Source organism: Python bivittatus, unplaced genomic scaffold (assembly GCF_059951505.1).
Source record: "Python bivittatus isolate LINGU-HERP-01145 unplaced genomic scaffold, Pbiv_v1 ctg000840_np1212, whole genome shotgun sequence".
NCBI classification, from domain to species: Eukaryota; Metazoa; Chordata; class Lepidosauria; order Squamata; family Pythonidae; genus Python; species Python bivittatus.
Window position 1 is genome coordinate 44,140,754 of NW_028277113.1, and position 23,593 is coordinate 44,164,346.

The 23,593-nt window shown below is 36.9% G+C and overlaps 1 protein-coding gene across 1 annotated transcript in view; it reads left to right on the forward strand.

Annotated features, from left to right (window-relative positions):
• The window catches only part of XKR4 (XK related 4), a 140,866-nt gene that overhangs the window by 86,166 nt on the left and 31,107 nt on the right, over positions 1 to 23,593 (forward strand). The window contains exon 2 of the mRNA XM_088130727.1: positions 1,173 to 1,372. Within this exon, the coding sequence (XP_087986853.1) occupies positions 1,173 to 1,372 (200 nt within the window). The remainder of the gene's footprint in view (positions 1 to 1,172; positions 1,373 to 23,593) is intronic.

The following is a 23,593-nucleotide window of genomic DNA, read 5'->3' on the forward strand; positions in this document are numbered from 1 at the left end:
TTCAGACACTACTGTTGGCAGAAATGCTCCTTGTATATATAGAATGATTAAGGATGCAGTCTGATACTTGCTGGGAAGATCACTTGATACTGTAAATGTTACAATATTAACTGTAAGAAATGAGTTTTTCAATCCTCACTAAATTGGGGGATTTTCAGCATGCCCCTACAACTTTCTGTGAGGGACTGTCCTGAAAGAAATAGTAATGGTGGTAGTTTTATGCATTTAGAATTGGAGTGAAATGACTTCTATAGTTAACCTTACTAGGGTTTGTCTGTTTGTTTACTGAATGTATATAGCTGACCATCTCACTTGCATGTGATTCTGGGCAGCATTCTTACTTTATGTCATGAATCATTTTGTGAAAAATCCTCCCAAGTTAGATACATAGATTCATAGAGTTGGAAGGTGTCATTTAGGTGAGGTCAACCCCTTTCTGAGTGCATAAATCCAAATTATAGCACCTCAGACAGATGGCTATCTAGACTCTGCTTGAGCACATCCAATAATCAATTGTATCCACTGTCAAACTGCTCTTTTTTCCCCTAACTTTAAATTAGAATCCATCCTTTTATCATTTGTTCTCTAAAAAAAAAAGTTTTAAAATGTTCATTTGGGAATTCAACATCAACAGCTTAGGTACAAATCATATCTAATCAATTGCTTAAAAACTATATTGCTTCTTGATAGTACTATAGTGACCAACATTGTTTAATCACACATTTGTTTAATCAATACATTTGTCTGATTTTTTTTTCCTATTTCAGTCCTTGGTGCTCCTTTCAGGGTGTCCACAAAGACTGGGTGCCAAAAAAGTCAAGAAGGCCACAGCCATGTGATGGAAGCCCTGTCCCTTTTTAACATGGATCATGCCATGTGAAAAAAAGAGGCAGGGCTACCATCTCAATTTTTTGAACCTCTTCCCGCAGATGCCCCTGGCTCCTTTTGTTGATCTTCTCAATTGATATAGTCAGAGCATTTGCTAAAATCTAACTATACATTTGCTGAAATGTAACTATCTATACTTATAGATGCAGTAAATGCATTCTGTTTAATAAATATATTTTTAATCAATTATATTTACCATATTGGTAGTATAGTAGAATGTTAAACTGAAATGTTGCTTACACTATACTACAATTTTTAGTTCTATTTTCAAACTTCCTTTTTAGGTATTTCCATACTATATATTTGGGCATCCGGAGTAGACAGAGTGGAGAGAATGAGAGGTGGCGTTTTTATTGGAAAATGGTCTATGAGTATGCAGATGTGAGTATGCTGCATTTGCTTGCTACATTTCTGGAAAGTGCCCCACAATTGGTCCTCCAACTCTGCATTGTTGTACAGACACGCACTCTTCAGGCCCTTCAAGGTAAGGATTTCCCTATTACTTTTTTCTAGATTTATTTGTATGTATATAAGGAGCTCAGTTAGATTCACAGTTTCATTTCATGGCCAATAACATTGTTTCATCAGATTTTGATCAAATTAAAGATCTTTAGTATAGTTTTAAAAGATAAAATTACATCAGGTTTCTACTAGACTGGATAGAATATATTTGAGTTTAACAGATTTGCAGATCTAATTATCCTATATACAAATCCTGAAACAGAAATGGGCAACCTGCAGTTCATAAGCCATTTGCAGCCCTATAAAATTCCTGAAAGGACAAATTTGATATATGGGAAGGGAATAAATGGGGAGGTTTTAGGATTGAAATAGTTGCTTAAAGATTTGTAAAGGCCTAAAATGTCAATTTCACTCCTTAAAATCTCCCGCCCCACAACTTCGAAAAACTGCACAAAAGGACCAGTTATGTTGGCTTCATTCAGTCTAATATATGACATCACTTGCCAGGGGTGCAGGATATGGTTGGAACAGCCAAGGTGGCAGCCATGATGGTGCACAAAAATTCTGCCAATTTTTCTGTGACATCTTGACTTTTTTTGACCACACCGCATAGAACCTCCTGTCAGTAGCCATGTCACTTGAAGCAAAAATACAAATTGCAAGCCCTTTAGCTAGGAAAGTTTACCCACATCTACTCTAAAGCATCAGTTCATAGCACAACTGTATTCTAATTCCTTTCTGGGGCATCTAAGACACATCTGGAAATTATTCTAGGTTCTGAACTATTTCTGGAGAAATGTAGGGGAAAACTCAATCTGCTCATGCTTAAAAAAAATTGCAACCAAACCAAATTATTCTCACAATCAAAGTGGAAATAACTATTTATTCTGAAATGTATTAAACCTAATTCCAGAAATACAGAAGTTAAATGTGTAACATAAAGAAATAATACTAATATTCCATATGTATAATTGTGTTATCATTCTGAACCAAAATAAAAACTGTGAAAGCAGCAAACAATGTGCTGTTTAAATTTAGAACATCCATTCTAAAGTAGTACGTGGATCCTGGTAACTAAAATCTGTAGACTGGAAGAATGTGATAAGAAGTGGATTCTTGATCAAATTGCAACAATTATAATTAATAGTACTGACCTACTTAAGTAGATAAATAAACTCTCTGAGAAAAGCTAATAATAGATTCTACCTACTGGTTCTTTTTGCTACTCACAAGTAGCACAAACTATGCTCAAAACTTAGTGCTGGGTTCTCAATGAAATTACTTTTCTTACAATTTTCAGCCTCTATTATTAAAAGCAGTTTCCAGATTAAAGGTTTACATATATGTAACCTCTGCCTATGTGGATCCTAGGAGGCTAAATTGAAATAAAATTAGCAAAGAACTATACTAAATAGCTAACATTAAGGGAGGTATTCTAAATTAATTAAACAGTTTAAACCCAAGTCCTTGTTTTCCAAGGAGGCAGATATATAAAATGTGTATTCAACTTTACATTCAGTTAATCCATATGATTCCTTAGTTCCTCAAAATATAAGCAACTTAAATGTAGGTAACAGGATAACGACAGGAACTGTCAAGTTGGAATTTACACGGAGACATCATAGGCATGCAATAACAATGAACATCAAACCAATAGAAGTAATACAAAAATCTTCTTATAATTCGGCCATGTGATTTTTTCAATTTATTTTATTCAGTGTGATAAGAGCATGGATTTATAATACATTTTGGGAATAATCAGCTTTCTGATAAAGTGGTGATTTTTTTTTCCCCTTCCAAGTTTCTCCTTGAATGGTAACTTTGCTTTAGAGAAGTAAACCAAGCTGTCCACAGAGGGTCCATTTGCATTTTATGTACATAAATCAGAGGAATATTCTAATACATGTGCATAAGTTGAAAGAAGACATGCCACCCACCTTCACCATTTTCATAGAATAGTGTTGAAAATCAGACTTGACATTTGAAATATTCTGATTTTGAGTAACTGAATGTTGAGAGGGTAGCCTTTGGTTAGAATAACTAGACAGTTTTACTTGTGTGCATGTCTATTTGTGTATAAATTGGAATTTATTCATAAATCTTGTCTTTAATAACCTTGTTATTTAATGTCAGTGATTTTTTTCTCCATATAATACTTTGCAAGGGCATCAGAAAGCATAAATAAATGGAGTACTGTTTCTTAAATCATACATTCTGCTGTTGAATCAATTTAAAAAGGAAAATTCATTCTAGCATTCTAGAATGCTTCAGCAGACACCATTATCATGGAAAAATGTGTTCATGATACTTCTATCAAAATTCAGTTCCTTTGCCTAAATACTGTATATTATTTTGTACTTTGTTATCCTTAGCAATCTGTCTTTTTACACATGGATACAGTTAAATGTATGCCAATACTGAGCAATATACCTTTGTAAAATAAAAGACTGATATATGTGAGATAGTATACTATTTTTTAAGACCAAGTTACTTTTAAGTATTGACCTCTCCATTCTGGCACTCTATGTTGGAACACTTTTATTCTTTCCAATCCAACAAAATTTATAAAGAAATTATGCAATGAGGTCCAGGAGGCTGTCTGTCCATTCATCACCAGGATAATTCTCAGAAAACAGAATGGGACCAAATGTGGTGTGATGGGAGAAGACAACAAAAGAAAGACTGAGTTTGAAAAATGGGCTAGTTCAGCCCAAGAGCTGCAGAAAAGAAAGAGCCAGAAGAATTTCCCCAATACGTCTCTATGGAGGAATAGTTGGAGAGTTGCTCAGAATGTTGCTGACTGTTCCATTCTAAGCCTCCTCCCTCCCAGCCACACAACCCAGACTAGGAGCACGGCATATGCAGCCTACCCTGCACTTACCTGTGCATGCGTACACCCAGATACACTCAGATGCACCACGAGGGACAGCAGAAATGCATATAAAGCTGTTATGTCCACGCAGCAGCACTGGCCAGACTCTCATAGACACACAGACAACACATATGCAAACACCCTGATTCGTTTCAGGAGACAAAGCACACGCAAACCAATATGTTATGCAACGTATTACTCAGTTACAGAGAAGAAAATGCAGACCCCTTCAGTCACAGGCATCCAATACAAACTGTGATGATCAAGAGATAATGAAATGTCACAACACAAATCCTGGCCTTTCATACTTCTCTCCTGATGTCGTACACCAATATTTGAATCATGTGGTTTGAATTTGATGTCACAGCACACATTTCATTTGTCCCCCTCCTTGGACATCCATGCCCCCCATGTTGCTAAAGGGGTTGAAAAGTATTCCAAGAAACTGTTTCCTTACTTTGTATAAATGCATTATTTAAACACTTATTCTATTTTAAAGGCTTTTGTTTTGGGGGTGGGGGTAGGGAATTATGTCATGTCTGTTGACATTTTTTTTTCAAACTTTTCAATGGCAGTTTTAAACATGAACCACCTTACCCGGAGATTTGCAATAAATAGCAAACAACTCTTATTAGGTGATAAAGAATTAACTCTTTTCTTCTCTTTTAACTATTATAAGATTACAACTGATGTTCTTATCACACTCCAATGATAAACAATAGTAGTTAAAATTGGACAGATACCACCATCACTCGATGGCAAAGAGGAGCTCCACTAGGCGGTAGAGAGGGACATCTTCCTCAGAAGCTTCTGATAGTTGCTCCCTAAAACAAGGTGTTGCAGAGTAGATGTAGAATGAATCTTTGGAGCCAAAGCTCACAATAATGGTCCGTTACTATATCTGATTGGGGCCTGCATAACCAACATCCTCCTTATTGATTTCCACAGGATGGAGAATTCCTAATAATAAAGATCTGCTGGGCTGAAATGTCTGCTAAAGTCCTTATTACACTTCCTTTTCTGATCAACCCAAGCTGGGCATTGTAATAGTCCACTATTCTGCCAGTCTCCTGCTACCCCGCTTTCTTCCTAAATACTCACAATTCAAGAAGTTACTTTGGGTTGCATATCAAGTTTCTGCTATTAACTGTATCAAATCAGGGTTAATGGATGAAAGAGCTTACATTTCCTCAGAACAATAGATTAGATTGTCATGCAGCAAAACTTCTCTTGTTAGAAGATCAGACTGTCTGAATCCATTTTGGATAGTGCACAACTGCATAGCATTTAACATAGCATAGTAACTATTGTTAACAGATTACTTAGAATTTTAAAAACATACTCTAGGGCTTCTCTCAGAGTTGCTAGCATTGTTTAATGCTTTAAGTGAGACTGAGGAAACTCACGTTCAAGTCCACCTTCAGTCACAGAAGCTGATAAACAGTCACTGTCTCTCAACCCCACCTACCTCACAGGGTTCTTTTGTGGGGGCGGGGGGAGGAATAGAGGAAGAAGTGAAACCCTGAGTTCCTGGAAAATGGGTAGGATATAAATCTAACAAATTAAGTTGATAAAGATGAATAATATTATCCCTGAAATATTAATGCATAAATAGAGGAGAAAACAGGATGCAGTCAGATTTCTAGGGAAGTCAAGCACCAGGCATTTTTAAACTAACTTTTTAAACTGACAAGTGTTGTGATGTTTTTTTTTTACCCTTTAGAAAGGGCAAGCTCTCTCTCAAGAATGGAACATAATGAAAATTCACTGTAGATCTTCAGATAATGTAATATTTAAGAGGCTGACAGAAACACTATAGAATTGTATAAATGAAGCTTAATTTCTCACAGCTGTGCTCTGTTGCAGCAGATTTTATTTTTAAATACCAAAGCAATGCCTCTTCATTTTCTTCTTTGCTAAATGTAGCTTCAGAAGAAAGGGCCAATTGCTGTGCCAATTGTTCAATGATCAATACGCATCCTTTTCAATGTTTTCAGAGGATTGTGGCATTACAATTATTATTCAGCAGTTTGTTTTCTTCTGTTGAGAAGACTAGTCATCAAGAAGATATTCGGTGTCAGAGCCCCAGAACCTAATTTTTTATCTTATAAACAATACATTTATGAAGCAATGAATAACAATGGGATTCTTTATAATGAAGAGGATACTAGCATGTTAGATTTTACTAAGCAGAATAATACATACAATTCAACACTGAAGCAATACTTTCTCCATTCAGATCTATCTGGAGATGCCAATGAAGAGCCATTTCCCCATGTACCGTGCAATTGTTGGCAATGTTTGTAGCACAATCTCCCCCTGCAGATGTTGTGCTATAAACATGGAGACTGGCTATTCACCGAGTCACCAGTGCAATTTGGAGAGACAAAAGGCCACTCACCACCCCTCAGATATGGAGTTGTACCCAGGAGGTGTCAAATGAACCATGCTTCTGAATATTGTATATTTAATTTGTCTCATTCAGCCTTAATTTTTTGAAATATTTTCTGACTGGAAATGAAACAGGGTAAAGAGGGATGGATCTCCTTGTTTTATCCCAGGAAATGCCTAAGTATTTACTCCTTTTTCAACCATAATGCCTGAGTAAACTTCTTGTCTGGTGAGATCTGGAAGAGGTGGTTTTCTTGAACTAATGCCATCCAGATGGATTGAGTAGATTTGGTTGAGCCTTCCCTATGATGGTCCCCCTTTCTGTGGAAGCTGGCCCTGAATATCCAGATCTCATCCATCTTATTGCACTTCCAAAGGGCTGTAAATACATGGTTCTTTAGAAGAATATTTGGGCATGTAGAAGATGCATCATGCTTTGGATTAATTTTTCTTTCATTTTTGAGGTTATGTTTTTAATTTAATGTAATATTTATTTGTGGGTATCCTTTGGAAATCGAGTGACATAGATTTATATTTATTGCAGTAAATAACATTTATATATAATACTGAATATCTTTCTCATTAATTGGTGAATTTTTCTATCTCTGATTGGAGTTGCCACAAGTGCAATGTACTGATCTAACCCAATGCAGGAGTTCACTACCACCAAATTCCCAGCAGATGGTCACTCAGTCTGTTTAAAAACATTCAGCAAGGAAGAGTCTATCACCTCCTGACACAGTGTTTTCATTGTTGGACAGCTCTTACTATGAGGAAATGCTTCCTGATGTTCAGCCAAAATCTCTTTCCTTGTAACTGAAATCCGTGGTTTGTTCTGTCTTCTGGAACAACTTTGAGCAATTTTGCTCCATTTTTTTACATGGCAGCCATTCAGATACCAGAAGACTGCTATCATGTCTTTCCACTGTCCACATTCTGTAAGCTAAACATGCCCAGTGCTTCCAACTATCTCTCAAAAGTTTCTCTTCCATAACCTTTTTCTTCTTGGTTGCTCTTCTTTTGACATACTCCAGTTTGTAAATATCCTTCCTAAAATGTGGTGCCAGAACTGATGCAATCTTCTACATGTAGTCTGTTCGGCTCATTACACAAAGGGATAATGAAATATCTTGATCTTGACATTATAATTTGGCTAATTCAGCCTAAGATTGTCCTTGGTTTTTCTGCAGCTGCATTTACTGTTGGCTTATGTGCAGATTGTGATCAAGAATCCTAGATGATTTTTGCATGTACTCTGTCATCTATATGCATGCCTTTTATTTCTACTACACATATGTAGGACACTGCATTTGTCCTTTTAAAAACTAATCTTCTTGGGGTTTGACCATTGTTCTAGCTTATCTTGATACTGTTCTGTAAGATATTTAATAGGACTACTATCTTTTGTGTCATCTGCAAATTGGATAATCATATGTTTGAATTCCTCATTGAATAACAGGGTATAACAGAATCTCACAGTATACCACATGACATTTCATCTAGCTTGATGTTGAGCCAGTGATGTACACTTACTGGATATGGCATCCAGCTCTGTATCCATCTAATGGCAGCATAGTCCAGTCCATAATTTGCCTTCTCCTGAAGTAGAATCTCATGGAATAATTTGTTGAATGCTTTGCTGAAGTCAAGGCACACCATATTCATCATATACCCATGACAAGGTAAATTGGTCATTCTATCAAAAAAGATCAGATTGGTTTGACATGATTTATTCTTGATAACCCCATGATGGCTCCTGCCATTCTTTTCTAAATACTCACAAACTGGCCATTTACTAATATGTTGCAGAGTTTTGCATGGTTTTGATATCAAGCTGACCATCCGTAATAACTTAGTCTTCTTTTTCGCCTTCTTGACTATTGGAATAACATTTGCCCTTCTCACATTTTCTGTATTATGCCCATTTTCCATGATTTCTCAAAGATCACAGAAAGAGGCTCCAAGAAGACATCCATGACCTCTTTCACAACTCTTGGATGCTGGTCCTGGAGTCTTAATACATGATAGCCAGTGTTCACTACCCTTGGACTGCCACTCTCTTCTTTTTTCAGTTGTTATGCTTAGGCTCATCCAAATACAATTCTCCTGTGAAAGAGAAGACCAAAGCAAAGTAGGAGTTGAGGATCTCTGCCCTCTCCCCCAAAACATTGCTATCCTAAAATCCACTCCTAACAGTTGGCTCACACCTTCCCCCCACTTTATTCTATTGATTTAGCCAAAGAAGTTATTTTTGTTGCTGTTAGCCTCCCTTGCAAGCCTAGGTGAGTAGATCCCCTTATTTCTTCTTCTGTAGATGGAACACTCAACAAGGCAATGAGGAATTTGAGGGATCTTACAGTATTGGATTAATCTATCCTATTGCTACTTTTGTCTCTTTCCCAAATGTTCTGTAATCTTTCCCAGGAGGGCATTATCCAGATCTTAGGACAGGTGTATCAGTTTATAGAACATCTTCACAATATCTTGTTGTTTCCCCTTCCTTGTATTTGTGTCCAAATATTCTGGACTGAACCCTCATACTCAGATTTCTGGATCTCCATACTAGTGTATTCTTCTTTATGTACAATTCCACTCCTATTTCCCTTTTATCTTTTTATTTGAATAAATTATGTCCTTCAATTGCAAAATTCCACTCATTAGTTTTATCCCACTAGGCTTCAGTGATTTCTTCTAAATCATATTTGACATCCTTCATTAAGTCTTGTTCTTTCTCCTGTTTTTATCCCACACTCTATGCATTTGTACAAAGACGTTGAATCCTTGGATCACATAATCCGATCTATACTTTCCTGTATTTACATGCTCACAATTGGATATCTCCACATTCTGTACGCCCCTTCTAGTCCTATTCCTGATATTTGGTGTCACACTATTTTTTGGACTCTTTTCTCCCTCCCACACCAGATTCACTGGAAGAGACCTTCCCAACACATTTTTTCCAGTTGTCATGAGAGGCAGACTATTTCTTGCCAGCAGTCCCTGATCTTGAAAACACATCATATTATCAAAGCATCCAAACTGTTCCATTGGTACCATCTGTGTAGTCTGTTGTTCAGTGCCATTATTTTTTTTTCTTTCTTCCTGAGCCACAACTTTCAACAGGAAGGAGAGAAATAGCACTCATGTTGCCAGTGCTTTCACCCTCCTGCCCAATTGTTTATGGTTCTTTGAAGTATCCTCCAGACTATATCTGCTTGGGTCATCTGTTTCCACATGGATGAGTAGAAAGGGATATTTGTCAATAAACTTAAACCATCTTTGGAATCTCTCCATCACAGTACCAAGAGTGTTCCCCAGAAAGGCTTCTCTTGAGAGTCCAATTGGGTGATGAATTGCTACATGAATCCCTCAAAAGGGGGTCTCTGATCAGCATCACCCATCACTCCCTCTTCTTCTCAAGGCAAAGGCAGGAATCCTTTCCTTTCCAGAAGGATTCTTTGAGGTAGAATCTTCCTCAATACCTGTTGTCCATATCAGCTGTTTTTTTATCCAGGGATTCATAAACATTTGTAAACTATTGTCTGAAAGATGATGCTATATTCTTTAAGGTCCTGAGAAGGCTGTACTTTTCCAATTTTAAAAGGCAAATAGGAAATAAGAGTTGTAAGTTAGAACTGGGGTTGTCATTTAATAACTGATTCTAGAGATTGTTTGGCTTAAAATATGGATACTTTTCTGAATAAAATGCCATGTCTCTCTCTATTAATGAGATATACCTTCGAAGACATTATGTCTTCTGGGACAGCAGATACTGCCAATGTAACGATTACATGAGGGCCAAGTACAGAGGAAAAGTAGACTTTTCCTCAGTTTGATTTTCAGGCATAAGAGACATGATAAAAGTGGGCTCTAATCATATACTAAGGTGCAGTTTTATTTCAGCTCCAAGACCAATACTTTGAGAAATTGAAGATTCCTTCAGTGTGGTACAAAACTACCTAGCTGTGAGCAAATATTTGGCCCTGCTGTGATCAAATGTTGTGCCACTGATATTTGTAACTTCTTGCTGCCCAAGGAATGAATGTGAAGAACAGATGTAATAAAATACCCATCTCTTCTCCTTCGAATAGTGGAGCTATCCAGACCCTGATCCATGTAGGACTTTAACAACCACTCCCTTGAATTGCACCTGGAAGCTAACAGGCAGCCAGTAAAACTTCCTTATTAGCAGTATTACATGGGCAAATTTGGCCAGCTATTGGCCTACTGCATGCTGGACTAGCTGAAACTTCAAGTGCAGCCCTATGTAGAGCAAATTGCAGTAGTTCAGACACAAGGAGATAATGATGAGGCCATAAGTGAGTTAGACAATGTTTTGTCTAATTTCTTAATGCTTAATTTCTTACTTTTTAAAAACCGACCCTTTTTTTTGTTCGTAAGAAACAATTTTATTTTCCTTTACATTCTATTTTTGTTTTTAAAAGTGATCCAATTCTGTAACAAAGATCCAACAGAACAAGGGAAAGAACTTGGCCCTTTCTTTGAAAATATGGTTTTAATTTTATTTTCACTAGGAATTTGCACCATAATAAAGGCTATGAAAAAAAATGTCAAGAAAGACTTTGAGCCCTATGTAGCCATATTCTTTACATCTCTGTGCACCTGGTGAAGATGATGTCTTTAACAGAGTGGCATTGCTTCAGAGTTCTATTATGTAAATGAATGGAGAAAAATCTTTACTGGCTCTTCATGCATTGGCTCCAGATGGGAGTTCAGAGGACACATAATGGAAAGAACTGAACTGATATCAAAACATTTGTTAGCTAAAAATCAAAGAAATTACAGGCAAAAGCTTACAATGCAGAGCTGATTGCAGTACAACAGCCTCTGCTAAGTGCTGCCAAGAATATGGTTTTGTCAGCATTTTAATTCCTAGCTAGTGTTCAATTACATCTAACATCTGTTTGTTTGGGATGTTTAGAAAAATCTCTTCTTGATGGAGATGAAAGAAACAGAGGGTTTGAGGCTTACACTTCTCTATTTTAACCTCAAACATTGAGTAGAAAAGGAAGGAAGAAATTAAAGCTTTTTTTCTGTGTCATCTTCTTTTTTTCAACCACCAGGCTATGTATCATTCATACTAAGATCAAGTCATCCAAAGAAGGAAACTGAAATAATTAAGAAAATCCCACAAAGAAACTTGACATTATATTTATGATATATAAGAAATCGATAAGAAAGAACAACAATCTACAGAAATGACAAGTATGTTCTTCAGAACAAAACTTTGGAATATTTCCCCTTTAAGTGTGTAAAAAAAGGGGGGATATTCACAATACAAAAATGAACAAATGCAATTTAAAGATGTAAAATACATATTTTTGGTTCATACAGCAGCATAGTAACAAACTCCATCAAACATTGGTTCTCATTGTAAATGAGAGCAAACAAAAGAATAATATTAGAACAAAAAAATCTGATTTGGAAGACTGTTGCAGGCTTTTCCCTGGTGTTTCACGGCACTTGGCTACTGTAAGCCTGTATGGATATCACTGGAATTTAGTTGATAGGTATTTTGGAGCTTTATATATTGTATAATAAAATCCTAAATACCTCAATATTCATCTGGTTAGTCTTTTCATGCTTCTCCAATTCATCCACTGAGATGTTCTCCAAATACCTGCCCTTTGGGGAAAGGTAAGGAACAAAATGAGATAAAAAGGCAATAACTGAAGAAATAAAATGAAATAGTTGGTTGACTTTCATACAGTATATATATTTAAAAGTTGTGGTTTAAAAAATAAGTAGAGCACATTCCACTTCAATTGGTAGCATTAATATCAACTTAATTTTGTTGATGTTATGTGGATCCCTTATACAGTTATAGATTCTAAGTATTCTGAGCATTTATAGACTCTAGGAATTTCTACAAATCCTTGAAAAGAAATGGTCCCTAGCCGTGCAGGCATAGACTATGTATGCATAATGTGGATATGGGTCAGATATTTCTGAATATACTGAGCCTGCATGGATTGGTGGCATGAGTAACTCGAGTAGGGGGGAATAGGAGCATACTATTCCTCTGTTCTTTCAACATACACTGTTGTAATTTGTTCTCTGTCCTGTAATATATTTCCAGATGTTTCTCATAATATATGAGATGAACACCATTTTGTGATAAGACATCTGCCAGTTTTATCCACTTGATCTTTGCTTAGCTAATTTCATTATTCATCATAAAATCTCAGAGATCCTCATTCAGTCATTGCACATGAGAATATATTCCTCCATCATATTAATTCATATATTACAGGCCCTATTAACAAAAACTGGGAAATGTTCCTAGAGATGCCAGAAGATCAGATTGCTTCTGATGTCTCAGTTAAATGAGTTAAGTGGCATGTTATAATATACAGCTTACATGAGAGGAATTTAACGAATATAGCTGGTGATATGGGGCCAAATTTAGAAGACATTTCCCTATTGTGGCCTCATTCAAATAGAGAGCTTTCCAGGGTCCTGATTTCTGCTTTGAGTTACCTGTTTTACCTTTATGTGATTGATAGTTTGTTATAGAGAAATGAGAGCAATTCCTACTTCTGTATGAAATCCTTATCACCCTCAAATGTCACCAGTAAAAATCTGTCCATGAAGCAAAACCGATCAACTGCAAAGATCTCTCCAAAGAAAACATTTAAGTGTAGTAATCCTTGTTGCCCTAAAGAAAAACTCCTTTGTGTTAAGAATAGGGGCAAATATATTTTTGTGTACAGTACTTGTACTATAATAGAAGCCCTAAAAGTTTTCTTTGATTTCATCGGATGGATGGATGGATGGATGGATGGATGGATGGATGGATGGATGGATAGATAGATAGATAGATAGATAGATAGATAGATAGATAGATAGATAGATAGATAGATGTACACAGAGAGAGAGAGTATATGTATGAGAGCCAGTTTGGTGTAGTGGTTAAGACATCAGGCTGGAAATCAGAAGACTGTAAGTTCTAGTCCTAACTAAGCCACATGGCCATCTCGGTGACTTTGGACCAGTCACTCACTCTCAGCCCTAGGAAGAAGGCAAAGAAAAACCACTTCCAAACATTTCTGCAAAGAAAACTGCAGAGAGCAGTTGCCAGGAGTCAAAACTGACTTGAAACCACAAGTTGTTATTGTTGTTGTTGTTATATATTGAACCAAACTGCAAGTAGTATTCAGCTGAAAACTTGGCTTCTTATCTAGAAATGTCATAAATAATGTAGCAAATAAAAATACTGTCTTCAAAATGTACACAACATTATCATATTGTGAATAACCATACTCAATGAATCCTCCATGTCCACAGATACATATGTAAAAGCTGGCACCAATTATGTTTATATGTGAAATAAACATGTGAAGTAATCGTTGATATTATAATATTTTTATTTTAATAATAAATTAAAATTAATTTATTAATAATAATACAATTAATTTAATATTAATAATAAATTAAAATTTAATTTATAAAATTAATTTTTATCTTTTTATAATGATTGTTTTTATCTATTTGCTGTTTTATCTAATTGTTGTACACTGCCCAGAGTCAGTTTGTGGGTGGCCATATAAATATGATGATAGATAGATAGATAGATAGATAGATAGATAGATAGATAGATAGATAGATAGATAGATAAAAAAGCTGGCACTAATTATGGCTGGTATGGGTCTTCCGGGCTGTGTGGCCGTGTTCTGGAAGTTTTGTTTCCTAACGTTTCGCCAGCACCTCTGACCGGCATCTTCAGAGTGCAGGAGCACAGACAGGAGCAGTTCTCTCTATGCCCAGGGTGATGTGGCCCTTTTTGTGGGTATTTATAGAGATCTGAGGGGGGGGAGAAAGGGGGATTGGGTGTGTGTGGGGGTTGGGTTACTGAGTGGCTGCTTGTTTTGGTGTCAGCATCTGTGTGTACAAGCAGCCAATCAGTAACCCAACCCCCACACACACACCCAATCCCCCCTTTCCCCCTCAGATCTCTATAAATACCCACAAAAAGGGTCACATCACCCTGGGCACAGAGAGAACTGCTCCTGTCTGTGCTCCTGCTCTCTGAAGATGGCAGTCACAGATGCTGGCGAAACGTTAGGAAACAAAACTTCCAGAACACGGCCACACAGCCTGGAAGACCCACACCAGCCATCGTATGCCGGCTGTGAAAGCCTTCGACAATACACTGGCACTAATTATGTTTAAATATGAAATAAACGTGAAGTAATAGCTGACATTATGTATGACAGCCTTCTAGGGAAAGAAGCAGCTGAGTGACTCACTAGGTATAAAGTGATTATAATTTAAAATTTCAACATGTAGAAATGAAACTTCAGGGAAAAAAACTTTAGAAAATGGTTGTATGGCTTTTTACAGTAATTTGGCATAACCAATGGGCATCTTTCATCTTTTTGTGAAGCTAACAATAGATAGTTTAGCTCTTCTAAGATAACATAATATTGGGTTGTGTACAGTGGGAGACACATGCACAAAATGGAAAATGTGTTTTGTCTCATACACAGAACAAACATTCTGTACCTTGGAAGTTTGACTGGATCATTCCAGCTAGATCCTATTTGCTAAGTCAGTGTTTCTCAACCACAGAAACTTTAAGATATGTGGACTTTAACTCCCAGAATTCAGTCCCAGTGGACTAAGTTAAAACCAGGAATGTTTTAATCTGCTCTGAGTTTTAGCTAAGACAAATTCTGGATTGTTCTTGTGGAACACGAAAAGGGCAAGACTGGCACACTTTGTCCCTTTCTCCTGATCTGCAGGGCTTGTGCACCAGCCTATCTGTGATCTTTCCAGTGCCTTAGCCAACACCACACCTGAGTTCAAGTGCAGTATAAACCAGCCAGCAGCCACCCCACACGTGCCTTTCCCAGAGTTTTCATTTCCCTTATCTCCTATTAGCCATCAGCGCAGCACCTAAATTCAAGTGTAACATAACCCAACCAGCCTGCCCTGCTGTCTCCTCCCCTCCCTCCCCAAATTTCTGAATACATTTCTTCCCCCTATTTTCTCTTAGCCCCACAAATGGCTTTGCTTTTCCCCCCACTGTCTCCCACCTCAGAACACTTGTACCCAAAACACACATGTTCTAGGTTCATGCCCAGCTGAGACATATGTTTTCTGGCTCCATGGCCAGACAGAACCTACAAGTTTTGGTCCACCCACAGACCACCTAGACCTAGGTGTTCCATACACACAATGGTCTGTTCATAGAATGTTTTATTATGTTTTCATAATAAAAGTTTAGAAAGACTAGACAAAGAAAGTGTGTGAATTTCAGAGGGCTCCACCTATCTTAGTTTTCACTGAATTGGGGCAGCCGGGTCTTTCCAAAAACTAAAATGTATAATAAATACAACTAATATGCATAATTATCATCCCACCATCCCGGATATTTAAGTGGCTGTTTATTTCAGGAGAAAGAATGTATTAAATGTTAATGCATGGGATCATCACTGTGGTGTCTATATTAGTCAAGATGAAACTTTTAATTTGTGCCATATGTAGCAAGTTATTTTGCTACAAGATTAAAATCAGATTAAAATCACATGTTAAATGTTAAATGTTAAAATGTAGGTTAAATGTTCTATTTTTATTTTTTTTTAAAGGACAACCTTTCACTTCTTTTTTAACTCTTGTTTCCTATCATTAACATAAAACATTATCATAGTGTTTGATTGCTTGAATATAGAACTGTTGTAACTTTATCTTTACACATTGTGACACTTCTTTCTAACGTATGGTGATAATTAAATCTTTAATACTTGAATCATTACTCACTGTGACTTATATACATTCTCATTAGCACCGAACACAGAAATATTACCATGTGAATTAGCTGCTGGTTATAAGTTACAAAGTGAGAAATCAGTTTTACCTTTAGTATAGCAGCTTTATCACATTTAGCATTCTAAATCAGGTTTATCTGATATATATTAATGTGTGATTTGACCTAATTGTATTTATTCTGTGTGCAAGATTCTATTAAACATAGGAAGAGTGAGAAATAGGCTTTATAATATCACCAGTATTTATCCATTGTAGTAAACGGACATCTATACATCTAACTGTAAGAATAGGAAAGATTACCAGATACACATTGCAATATATTTTAAACATTAGTCAGCATTGCATTAACAACTCGTTACTTAGATATGCAAGGCGTAATATCTTCCTTTAATTTCAAAGCTATGTGTAAGCCAACAACCTAACATGTGGTACCAAATGCAAATTAGGCAAAAGAAAAAAATGGATCCTACTTTCTAGTTGAGTACATTTATTGTAAAAAAGTGAAGTTCAAAATAGTCAGTTTGATTTTTACATCAAACCAAGTATGTAATCTAAGGCGTATCAGAACCTGAACATGTAAAAATACCTTACCAAAGCCAATTAAATGCAAATTATAGAATTCTACAGTCTGATAAGGGCTTTGAATGTTGCCAGACTTAACAAAGACTTAACAAAATTAGTGCTTTCTATGGATATTGGGGTAGTTTCCATGTAAGACAATTCAAACAGACACATAACTTTGGCTCCTGACTCTAGTCACCTCCCGGAAGAAGCTGAAAATGGAAGGCGTTTGGGGGATGATGCCAGATATTGCCTGGGTTGCACATTTTTGTATTTTTTTATTATAAGTTGTGGTATTTTGTATTTTTATTGTTATTTATTGTGCGTTATCGGCTGTCAAGAGTCTGCTTATGACTGCGACAGGGTAGAAATGGAATAAGTAGTGAGATAAATACATAGATGCCTACATACCTGAGATGGCCTCATCATGTGCCTTCCAGGTGATTCTTGTACTCCTTGTTAAATATACAATTGGGAATTGGGGGTGGGATTTGGATACGCCTCCCAAATCTGGAGGTGTTCTGTTTGGAAACTGAATGTGTGTGTGTGTGTAATAAACTGTAATAGCACAAAATAATGAAGAGGTCTTACAGCAGGAGATGGAAGATGCCTCCATTCTAAAAACTACTTTAGTAGGCACAGTCTCTAGGTATTAAAACACATCTCTTAAAAAAATAAAATAAGTAAGCCCCTTGTCACAATTTACATTATGTACCCAAGTTGGTCTCTTTTGACATTCATGAACATTCATTTTAAGATGTAAGGACGTAGTTTTCCATAGAAATTTCTTGTGATAAAAGTGAAAGTGTGTTTGTGGTTTTAGCATGCCTGACTAAATGAGTAGAATCTTTCAATGGGTAAACTATTATTTATTTAGGCCTTTATTACAGCCTCATTTAATTTTTCTTCTTGTCAGCATGGAAGTAGATTTTTACCCCTATCACTTTAAAAAAAGTTTTAATAATGTAAACATTCACATTTTCAAGCAAGATAGCATAGGACTTATTTGTCTATAATGTGTTGTATCAAAAATTAGCTCTAGCAGGACTGGTTTACCATGTTTTAAAGTAAGTAAAGTAATAGATATCACTAACTAAAGAGAAGAGCTCCCACAAGAATACTGAATCTGAAGCTATAATTACAAGGGAAAAAATTATAGCTCTGCTGGAACTTTATTTTATGATATATACTTTGTCATTCTTGAATAATCATTTCCCAATTCAGTCCTGATCTCAGTTCTACAAAAACTCTCCATACTTTTTAATCTTCTTCTGGATATCAACTAAGTTTTAACTTATTTATGGACTGGTTCAAACAGAATTTTTGGCTTAACAAGTTTTGTATCCATCCATACCGGCACATATAATAAATAAAATAACTTCTATTAATCATCCAGTACAATGTAATAGTTAAGTGTGTTTAGGATTAGGTAATTCAGTTGTTCTCTCTTTGTCCAAGTTACCTCCCAGGGCCATTATGGGAAAGAATTAGCAGATGTTTTATGTACCTTACCTTGAGACTTGGATAAAAGGTGGAAGATAAATCTAAATATAAATCAGAATTGCCATTATATATACAGTTACAGGGAGGTGGGGGAATAGTACCATAAAATAAGATGGCAACTATTTTAAGATCCTGGCTTATTCTGGACATGATGGGTCTGGTTTGAAAGTAATATGAAACTAAAGTTAGTAGAAAAATTCTGGTTACTTATGGAGTCCTGAAAAGGGGAGAGAGTATTATTATGAATTAATAAGATACGTACCGTATATACTTGCAGATAAGGTAAGAATTTTAGGTGACAAAATACACCCCCAAAATTGGATTCAGTTTATCTGTGGAGGGGCTTATCTGTGAGTGTGTACAGTAATACTTTTTAAAAGTACCCATGTATCCTGTATATACTCATGGATAAGCCCATCCGTGGATAGTCAGACTCTCAATTTTTTAACGAAGATACCATGAAAAATGTGCTACTGTGGATAAGCCAATCATGAAAATTAAAACTTACAAAAATTTCAAGGGTCAGCTCATCAGCAGATGGGCTTATAACCAGGTCTCTGTTGTACAAATTAATTTTCTTATTTTTATTTATTTATTTAAGCAATTTATATGGCCTCCCAATTCACTCATGGGTGGCTTGCAGGAATAAAAATCCCAAATACAAAACCCACTACACTTCACCCCCCCCCGGCGACAACAATACATTTACACTAGCCATTTGATGGGCTCCGTGGCTCCGTTGACCTGGGATCCCCAGGCCTTCTGGGAAAATCATGTTTTCAGGGCCTTGCGGAAGAGCATCAAGGTGTGGGCCAGTCTTATCTCTGCAGGGATGATGTTCCACAGGGAGGGAGCTACCACGGAGAAGACCCTTCTTCTTATACTATATAAATGCTAATTAATTTGTACACTGCTTCTTTATTCAGTGGGTTGCAGGAATAGATTATACATATAGTAACTGCATTGTCCTAAACTGATTATCAACTCATAGTCATGCTTAAAGTTTCAAGCAGGAATATAAATTGACTGAAACCTTGCATTTCAATTTTAGTCCCAGAAAGCAGAAATAATTTTCAAGGTTTTCATTGCTTTCCTGCTGAACCAAGAAAACCACAGTAGAATATAAACAGAGATTAAAATGAAGATAATAAAAACATGCCTTAATAGACTTTTGTTAAAAAGATAGATTTGAATCTATTGGTACTGTACGAAACAAGACGTACCAAACTTTTTCTGGGTTAATCAGCAGTAAAACTTTATTTCAAGCATTTGCAAAGGCTGGTGGACTCCTCAGCATCAAAGTAGGAAGCCACACCCACCTACAGATCTCAGCATAATTTATACATTTCTATCCCGTCGCTCAATCACTATATTGTTTTGTTATTGGTCAGGCTTACATTCTTGTCCAGTATTACATATGCAAGACATGTAATTTAATATTCATTAGTTTAGTGCTCATGCTCAGTTCTACTCTTCAGCTGAAGGCTTTGGTTAGTTGATAAAAACTTCATTTAGATACTTGTAGTGAGTTCTAATACAGCGCTCTATTCATCCCTTATCTCTAGCTAGCGTCAACCTACGTGAACTCACATAGAAGAGGCTTCTTTGTTATGGAAGGAAGACCTTTCTGTTCTAGCTACCTCCTGCTTTTGTTGCAACCAATCTTAAATGTGCTCACACAACAGAAAAAAAAATTATTTCTTTGTCTGTTTAGGTTACATTATGCTCCTTCCCAGAATGCCCCCCCCTTTTCTCAGATAGAAATTTTTCTATCTGACCTTTTTATAAAACAATCGAAGTTTTCTTGTTAATGTTGGTCAAGTAAAAGCTACCTTTTTGTCACTAATAACTATTACTTTTTAGCATTTCTCACAATCCACACTTTTTCTTTTATTTATAATTATTAGTGACACTTTGATACCCCTTAAATTCTTTCAAAGCATATTGGATTTCTTTTAGGTTAAGGTTTTCTGTTTCCCTTTTTACTACTCTTACCATCATGACTCTGTTTCCTTCTGGTGTTTCTCTTGGTACTATGGCTAATTGCATTATTTCAACAGTGTATGTAATTATTTTCATAAGTAGTGGTATAAAACAGGGTATCAATATTATTCCCAGTATTCCCACTATGAGTACAGTTCCCCATTTACTCCAACCTCCCCCTACACCAACATTTGCACTCACAAAACCAGCACATCAGGAAGGGTGTGAAGTCTCGAGTTAGTAAGTTCCACAGTTGAAGTTCTTCTTTCAGGGAATAGTATTAATATCCACTCCTTTCTGTAATAATCCAGATGTAATCCAATCCACTATATCCACTGTTTAGTAATCCAGTTATGAGTAGTAGTAGTCCAAATATAATCCAGTTATGAGTAGTGGTAGTCCAAATATAATAGTCCAAATATAATCCAATTATGAGTAGTGGTAGTCCAAATATAATAGTTCAAATATAATCCAGTTATGAGTCCATTGGGTGTATTTTCAAATTTGATTGTTTCCGCAACTTGAGTTTGAGGGGTTCGCTGGTAACTTCACAAATCCACTCTTTTGGTCCATCCACTGGTCCCTTGATTCTTGTATAAGGGGTCCACCCTTTTTCTTTTGTTCGGACTGCAGTCTCTGTGGTTAGGAGAACCTGATAAGGTCCTTCCCACTGCGGTTGGAGTTTTTCCTCTTTCCAACTTTTTATCAGGACCCAATCTCCAGGCTGGAACCGGTGAACTGCAAATTCGAGTGGTGGAGTTTGCGCCAACAGACCTTTTTTCTAAGAAAAGAAAGTGATCTGGACAGATCAGGCACATACTTTCTTATGACTTTATCTTTTAGTTCCATAGCATTTTCTTCCCAGTTTGTCCCCATATATGGAATACCAAACATCATTTCGTATGGTGATAATCCAATGTCTCTTTGGGGTTTTGTTCTAAGTCTCAGTAGGGCTAGGGGCAAGCACTTTGTCCATGGTAACTGCAATTCTAACATCAGTTTGCTCAGAGATTCTTTTAGCATGCCATTAGCCCTCTCTACCCTCCCAGAAGAAGGCGAGTGCCAGGGTGTGTGGTATTCCCACGGAATGTTCAAGGCTTGCATTACTCCCTGTAACACCTTTGCAGTAAAATGGCTCCCGGAATCGCTATCTACCTTTGAGACTATTCCATATCTAGGTATTATCTGTTCTAGAATAATTTTTATCACCATCCGGGCAGTAGCTGTTGTTGTAGGAAATGCTTCAATCCATCCATTTAAATGATCTACAAAAACTAATAAATACTTCATTCGGCCACTAGGTGGCAACTCGGTATAATCTACTTGAATACATTGAAATGGTCTCAAGGCGGGGGATCGCCCCCCTTGTGCTTTTTGTCGTAAGTCTTGTCGATTTACCTTCTTACAAATCATGCATTTTTCAGTTACTTGCTTGGCTATTGTATAAATCCCTAAACACCCATACTTTTTCAGAAAAAGATCTACTAAAGCTTGAAGTCCCCAATGACTGCTGTCGTGTAAAGTGTTCAGTATTTCCCTGGTTAAGGTCTTATTCAACATCTCTCTCCCGTCTGGCAACATCCACTTCCCCAACTCATCCTCCTCCGCTACCTTCTTCAATTCCTCTTTTTCTCTTTCCCCAAACACCGACATCTGTTCCCCAATTTCTGGTAGGGTTGGGGCAAGATACATAATTTCTTTTCCCCCTTCAGCTTCTGCTTCTTTTGCCTCTACATCTGCCAAGTTATTTCCCACTGCTTCAAAGCTCCCTCCTTTCTGGTGTCCAGCGACATGAACCACTGCTATCTCCGCTGGTAACATAAGAGCTTGCAAAATTTATTTTACCAAGTTCTCATGCACCAGTCCTTTTCCTTTGCTGGTCATTAACCCCCTCTCCACCCAGATCTTTCCAAACATATGCACAACTCCGAATGCGTACTTGGAGTCGGTGTACACTGTCCCTATTTTCCCTTCCAGCAAGCAAAACGCCTGTTTTAGTGCATACAGTTCACAAGTCTGGGCTGACCAATGTTTTGGTAAACTCCCTGCCTCCAGCACCACTTTCTTCGTACCATCGATCACTGCGTATCCATTCTGTTTCCTTCCTTCTAAGACCCTGGAGGACCCGTCTATAAAAAGATATTCTCCTTCTAAGGCTGTTTCTAGTAAATCAGGACGTATTTTAGTTTGCAAGTCTATTACATCCATACAGTAATGCTCAAGATCTCCTTGTTCTCCCCTTTCATTGGCTAAGAACTGTGCAGGGTTTAAATTGGGATCTGTTGTTAAAATTAAATCAGGCTTTTCCATTAAAATGGTCTCATACTTAAGAACCCTGGAATCCATGAGCCATCGTCCTGCTTTTTGGTGCAAGATAGCCCTCACTTGGTGTGGGGTGCTGACTATCAATGCTCCCCCAAAGGTTTCCTGCACCAATATTGCAGTTGCTGCTACAGCTTGCACACAGACAGGCCAACCTCTAATTACAGGGTCCATTATTTTGGATAAAAAGGCTACAGGTTTTCTTTGCCCTGCCCACTTCTGAGTCAATACCCCTTGAGCAATGCCATTCTCAGTGTTTACATACAAGTGAAATGGCTTTTCCAGATTAGGTAAGTTCAACACTGGAGCTTGACTGAGAGTTCTTTTCAAAGTTTCAAAGTTTTCCAATTCGCTTTTCTGCCACTCTAAAATCCAAGGTTCCTCCTCTAACAGCTTAGAATACAATTCCTTAGTCAGAACAGCATAATTGTCAATCCATAATCTACAATATCCTACCAAGCCCAGAAACCTCCTCAGCTCTTTCTTTGTCTTAGGTATGGGCTGAGTTGCGATTCCTTCAATTCTGCTGGGCGAGATTTTCCTTTTTCCCTCACTGATCAAGTGTCCCAAGTATTTAACTTCCCTTTCCACATACTGCAATTTTCCTTTAGATACTCTTAGTCTTTTTTCACCAAGAAAATCTAACAATTGGTTTGTAGCCTGCCTCACTTCATCTTGCTTTTTTCCTGATACTAATAAGTCATCCACATACTGGATTAAAGTAACTTGTTTAGGTAGAATTAATTCCTCTAGTACTTGTTCAAGCACTTGCCCAAATAATTTCGGTGATTCTGTAAATCCTTGTGGTAAAACAGTCCA